The sequence below is a fragment of the Gossypium arboreum genome, chromosome 8 (genome assembly GCF_025698485.1).
Source record: "Gossypium arboreum isolate Shixiya-1 chromosome 8, ASM2569848v2, whole genome shotgun sequence".
NCBI lineage: Eukaryota > Viridiplantae > Streptophyta > Magnoliopsida > Malvales > Malvaceae > Gossypium > Gossypium arboreum.
Window position 1 is genome coordinate 91,183,914 of NC_069077.1, and position 6,927 is coordinate 91,190,840.

At 32.9% G+C, this 6,927-nt stretch overlaps 1 protein-coding gene across 1 annotated transcript; it reads left to right on the plus strand.

Moving 5' to 3' along the window:
• Window positions 1-2,415: 2,415 nt before the first annotated feature.
• Window positions 2,416-6,127, plus strand: LOC108458133 (uncharacterized). The gene is made up of 5 exons (XM_017757407.2): window positions 2,416-2,675; window positions 3,501-3,694; window positions 4,711-4,795; window positions 5,584-5,649; window positions 5,755-6,127. The coding sequence occupies exons 1-5, from the start codon at window positions 2,592-2,594 to the stop codon at window positions 5,845-5,847; spliced, it is 522 nt and encodes a 173-aa protein (XP_017612896.1). The 5' UTR covers window positions 2,416-2,591; the 3' UTR covers window positions 5,848-6,127.
• Window positions 6,128-6,927: the final 800 nt, after the last annotated feature.

A 6,927-nucleotide genomic window follows, 5' to 3' on the forward strand; every position in this document is an offset into this window, starting at 1 on the left:
TGTGACTTGGCTGTGTTGCATAAGTCAGTATACCCTACAGTTTTGGCACGACCTAGTACACGGCTTGGCATACGGGCGTGTGGCCACTTCGAAGGGCACACGGGCTAGACACACGGGCATATGGTTGGCTGTGTGACCCAAGTCAGTATGTTTGCCCTGTTTTCACACGGATTGAGACACCAGTGTGTTTGGAGCCATGTGAGGCACACGGCTTATTCACACGGGTGTGTGACCCCTGTATGTTTGAAAAATTTCTAAGTTTCCAAAATTTTTGTATGTTATCGGTTTAGTCCCGAACCACTTCTAAAGCATGTTTAAGGTCTCGTAGGCCCTAATAAGGGATAATGTGATTATGTTAAAGCATAAATGTATGAGTTATGTATGCTATTTGATGTATATTGATCGATAATACCTCGTAATCCTACCCGGTGATGGATCCGAGTTAGGAGTGTTACAAAAGTGTTAAGTAATAGTGAATTTAAATTAAAGGTGAAATTTGAAGGATATTATAATTATTATTGGATTTTCATTATGTTACGAGCTAAATTGCAAGATATTTAGAAACAACTAAAAGTAATAAAAATGTTTAAATGAATTATTCAAGTGAAGTGTTACATGGAAAAGAATTTATTTTAAGTGACTAAGTAGTGAATATTGAATTTCGTGGTAAAAATGACTAAATTAAAAAGTATGTGAAAGTTTTATGTATTATTATTTGATAAGTGAAAATGATGTAGAGAGTACAAAATATATGATGTATTTTGAACCAAGAATTTAGTGAATAAAATCTCTTGATTATTGTAGTTGAAACTTACAATAATTCTTTAATTTGTGAAAATGAGGACTAAATTGAACAAATGCAAAAGTGTAGTGAAATTTTAAAAATCATGAAATATTACATGCGTGAATAAATAATGTAAATTCAATGATATTCTAGTGTCTTTGTAGTCTAGTGTTGAACTTCATAGATATAGTTGGCATGTTATAGGAACCCGAGAGCTTTCGTGTGAATCGTGATATTCATGATATTGCACTTTGGTGCCTCCTATTCTGTTATGCATTTTAGTGTCCACGTTTTCAGAACTTTTGCGCTTTGTGTATCATGATATGTTCCATGTCTACAACTAGTTCTAACCTCTCTAGCATAGGCTAAAATTCGTGTCACACCCGATTCTCTTAAGGACCCGAACTCAAAGAAGAGTCAGGGAGCCGATTGTATATAAATAGAAATTTGTGGGCTGAGATATTTAGAAACATAAGTGGTTGGTTAGGAATTGTTAGATTTCAATCTTGATTTAGATAGATTGGAACCGATTGGTTGCATAGTGGGAGACAAAATGATTAGGATTGAATGGTGGTACTAGTCTGTGGAGACTGTGCCAATGGAGTATATATATAGGTGTGTGGGAACATAATTCTTCTCAATTCTGTTTACCAATTTTTCTCTCTAAAGCGTCGTCTTCTTTAGTCGTTCTGAAGAAGAAAAGGATGTAACTGAAGGAAGCTCTCCATGTTGTAGCTGTCATGTGAATTAATGTTTGAGAGTAGAGAAATTGGGGAAACAATAAGCTTTCTTACCCCTCTGTACTCGTGGATTAAAGAAAGAAGTAGAGTAAAGACTCTCAAAGCTTTTGTATAATTTAAAATTCTGGATTTCTAAGGATTGATTACCTTTAGTTTAATCAATAAATGGTTGCCATGCTTAGCTACCAAGACAAATGAGACGTTGCCGTTTGGACAAGTTAAGCTGTCAAGAATAAGGAAGCAAGGTGAATTTCTATACTCCATATCTGGAGTGTTGCATGACTGGAATGAATTTGATACCTTAGTCCTTAGAGGCCGTACGGAACCATTCAAAGAGATTTACTCATTAATAAAAATTTTAACAATGGTGACACAATATCCCATGTGGCAATTCCTATAATTTTCATTAAAAATACATAAAAATTATTAAAAATTCAAAAAAAGTTCATAATCCTTCTTTTAAACATTATCCACATCAACAATAAAGTACATGTGCACTGCCGTTGAAATTTTGATAGTTCAATTATTCTTTTAAAAAAAAACAATTTAACTAAAAATTAAAGGTTGAGGACTAAAGTGATCTACAAAAATTACGGACAAAATAATAGAAAAAGTAAACATTAGAAGCTAAATTAATTATTATGCCATTCTTTTACAATAATGAAAATAAAAAAATCTAAGGTAAACTTTACTCAAATAATTTTTTCTTAGTTTTTCATTTAAAGATAATAATAAATTTTAAAAAAAATAATTGGTACAATCAAAGCTTATGTTACATTTAGAGTGAGGGAATGTTAACACAAGCGCATGAAACTGAACGTTTCTATTTTTTTCTAAAAAAATTATTTTGAAATTAAAATTCATTTATTAAAAAACATATATTTTAACCAGATTCACCGGTTGGGCCTTGACTCAAAGTTATGGGCTTCTGTGGAAAGGGATCGAAATGGAAGCTAACGTCTTCATTTCAATCTTCATCACTTACTTTCCCTTCCTCCTTATTTCTTCGACTAGCAGATCTCCGTTAGGGTTCCAGAGTCAAACTCGTTGACCAGAGAGGGTAGGAAATGGCAAATCAAGGTGCCAAGAAGCGCAAAGAAGAGAACACCCGCCACATGGCCAATCTTCGCCGCCTCATCATTGCTTGTAATGTACGCTCTCTCATCTTCTTTTATAATTATTTCCCCTAATCGTTGAAACCCTTCTTTAATCAAGTGTTCACTTGTTTGTTTTCTAATTACTTGAAAATTTTCGATTCTGATTTACTTAGATTCTCGAAGGATTTCCTTTGCAAGTATGTTTATGCTACTTTATGAATTGCAATAAGGAAATGGATAACTTAATATCTATAGATGGCATTGATTCATTTCTAATTGAATTTTAAAGTTTTTAAGCACATTTGAAATGCACCCTTAGCTCACCAATAAATGCTTCCAATTATAGTCCAGCTGCACATCTCTGTGTATGTGTTTACTGTGGATGCATTTTTCCATGCCCGTGAAAGTGAAAATTTTCAACTTCGAAAGTTGTGGCTGGTAGCGATAACCTGGTAATGTTTGGGTGATTAACTGATCTGACATAGGAGGCATATTAAGTGCCGGCTTGGTTAGTAAACAAAGCTGATCTTACACATCATAACCATTGGAAGTTGGAACCTATTCTTAGTGTTTAGCTTGGTAGTTTCAACAAAACTACATAATATGTAGCAACAAAACTGCACTACATAGTATGCAGTGCCCATTTTATTTGAACATTGCACTTTTTTTATTTGTAGCTTCTGATGTCTTAGCTTTTCTTGACACACCACATCAAAGCTCTTGCAATTGTTGCTACTTTTTAGTTGATGTGGAAGAACAGAGTTGGGGTAGTTTTGCATTTTTAGTACTGTATATTTATATTGTCTTCATAGTTGCATTTTTTTGCTTGTTAACAATCTTATTTTATTGGATTTATGTTCCAATTTTCTATTTATGTAGGTTGTATACGTATTGGTTAGGATGCTGATCTTCCATTCCTCATTCACATGGAAACATTGGGTTGGTCTACTTTTGACCACTGTAGCTTACTTTATACCCTATCAACAACTTTCACAGATGGCAAAACCTGCTTATTCTGATGATGGAGAACTTCTTGACGGTGGATTTGATATGAGTACTGGTGGAATATGTGGGTAAGTTTTGTTCAATATTTTTTCTCTTTTTACCTTAATTTCTATTTGTGGTTTTGTTTTTAGTTTTTTATTCTATTAAAATATTAGGAGGAACTTGGTTAGAAAGACGATTCTTATTAAATTCTAAGTTCTTTGTAAATGAGGCAGTGCATGTAACGGGGGGCACGCCTCAGGCTTATCTTAGGAAGAATATTACTGTTAGTTTCCTTTGGCTTGATTTCTGTATGGGTCCTATAGTAGCCTTTGATAGCTCACATGACTAGATTTTTGGTGACTTATTGGTGTTTTATTCTCTTTTTTTTTAATGAAATTTTGTACCCATATTTAGTGTCTTCCACTTATTGTTTCCTTATTCTATTCTCTTTCTTTCTATTTTTTCTACTACTGCTGCATCAATGGTGCTGTGGATTTGGTTTTACCAGAAGTGGCTGGCAGAATGAAAGAAATATAGTTCTTAGATTGTGAATTTAGGTTTCCCTTATTCTTTTCCTATTTCTTTAACTGCTGAGTTATTTTACATGTTTATTGGAGATATTCTACTTTTCTCCCTTTAATGTGGATCTTTTTCTTGTATTTGGGTAGCTATGATTAGCTATGATATAATGTGAATCTTAATATAGAAAGACTGTATGTTTATTGTGGGGAAGAGATAGATTTCTTTTGTTGCTTATGAATAAAGTCCATGCCACCATAATCATGATGATTGTGTTTGGAATATAACTATTATTAAAAGATGAAAATCATCCTACTTGATTCAAACACTTAAAAATAAGAAGAGGGGGAAGGGATGAAGAGAACCCTTCTGTAGAGAAACAACTAGAAGTCAGATATTCTTAATTTTCTTATCTGCCAATAAAGTTCTTTTACCTATGAACTCAATGGTACGGTTTAACAGTTCAAATATTGTTGTTTATATGTTGACATTATGAATTTATCCAATATATGGTCTTAAGATCTGAATTCTGTTTTCTGCATGCATTGAATATTTCCGACTTAGAGTTGCTCACTTCTTGCAGCTATTTACATGATGTCATCTACATTACAAGTTTTGTGCAACTGATGTCCATCATCTCTGACAAGTTTTGGTATACATATTTTGTGGTAAGTTCTATTTACTTATTTTGCACATGGAAAGTTGGTCTGATACTTCCATCCTTTGATTTCTTTTGGAATGGAATAGCTTTCTTTATAGTTTCTGGAGGGATTTCGCCTATTGCTTATATGCTTTAATAGTCTTCTTTTTCAAGGAATTTGAAGAAAGAGATGTCAAAATATCTGGGAAAAAGAATAAAAGAGAGAAATGATTTCATTTAAATAGGAGAATCTAATTTTGGTAAAGGAGCTCCATTTCTGTTGTCATCCTCTGTTCATTGTTTGGTTAAGTAAATAAAGTCCATCGCAGTATAGTGGAATGGTAGTATTGTTTAAAGATCTCTAAAGCGATTAAATTTTAGCTTTCAATCATCTCCCTTCTGTCAGACTTGTGCATCAAAGGGTAGCTGTCCCATTATTAAATTTTACTGGCTCCAATTACTAGAGACATTCTTATCTAGTGAGCATGATGGTCCCACCTGACCACAATGCTTTCCTTATTAGTAGAGGGATCATTTTTCATGAGTTTCTCAAGAGATGATTTTCTGTTGACAGTTTCTTCTATAATATTGATATTCATTTCTAGGATTGATATGTTTAGGTGTTTCTTTTATGATGAAAAAGTAAAGGAATTGTTATTTAGGATCTTCAGGTGATGTGAGTCTTTAAGAACTGTTTGGTAATAGAAAGCTCTATGCTAATATAACTAAGCTGAAAAACTCGTAATTTTGTGGAATTTATTGAAACTCACTTTGGGGATGACGACGACATAACATTATGGAGTTGATGCTTTTCAGATACCGGCATTTGGAGCATACAAATCTTTTGGGTTCATTAGAGGTTTTTTATCATTAGGCTCAGAGGTATTCCACACCTTCTTATCCTTATATCATCTGAAAGGCTATATTAAAATTCATATATTAACATTGTTTTGGTTTTTGGTTTCTTTTTACGATTGTGTTAATTAGGGAGAGGTGGAAGATGAAAAGACTCGCAAGAAAAGAGAAAAGATGGAAAAGAAGGCTTCAAGGCCAAAGTTGGTCAAGACACGGAATAGGTGAGTTTAACAGTGAAATGAATAGAGTAAGCTCTTGGCTGAAAGGAGTTCATTTGATAATTTCCGATGTTTCTTTGATATTTGAAAAGTTAAGACCACAGTTTGAGGAAAGCATGTTGTAGTGGTTAGCGTGAGCATCAAATAGTTCTTCTGTTCCTAATGGATGTGTAAAACTGAGAAGCTTCATCTAATTCCAAGCCCCTTGTACTCGGAATCATTTATTTATTTTTGGGTACTTTGGGTGACCAAATTAAAAAAAAAAAAAGTTGATAGTTGCCGATTAAGTCTTAGTTTGATTGATATTGGCATTGTTGCTAGTGTAGGACATATTCCTATTTAAGGGTTGGGGAGAGACTATGGGTGGTTTTAGTCATTGTATCAAAAAGAGTAAATTGTATCAAAAAGAGTAAAAATGATAAAAATTTATAATGAGATTAATATTGAAAGAAAAAAATTATAATTGGATGCAATAATTGAGTGAGGTATGACCTGTGGTGTAGATTACCGTTTATGTTTTTCGTGCAATTAGCTGGCAAATTAAAGGATGCCAAGATTGCTTTAATTGATGCTTTGGAACATTAAGTTGGTTGATTGCAGCCTAGGGAAAGTGGTTGTCGAGACCATTTTTAAATTGAAAAATAGGAGTCGACTTAAAAATAAAAATGGAGTCGCTATCGATTTTTTTCGATGTGTGATCGGATCATCTTGAGATTGATTATTTTAATAAAATATTTTAATTTATTAAAATAATGATTTTGGTTTATGAAATTCGAGAAAAAAAAGGTTCGGGAGTCGGTTACGTATGAAGAAGGGTTAATACTCTTGTAACGTTCAAAATTAGTACTTAATTGATTAACTAATGTTTTATTGTCGAAAATTTAAAAAAAAATTTAGAATATGGTCCTTTTATTTAAAAAAGAACACTTGAATAAATTAAATGGAATGTCAAGATTCTCTTATCTCAAAGGAAAAAAAATATTATACTCAGTGAGTTAGGATATAATATCTCAAACCCTCGAAAATAAGCTTCTCTTTTGATTTTCAAAATTTATGGATTGAAGTTTAAAAAGGATATTCGGTTATT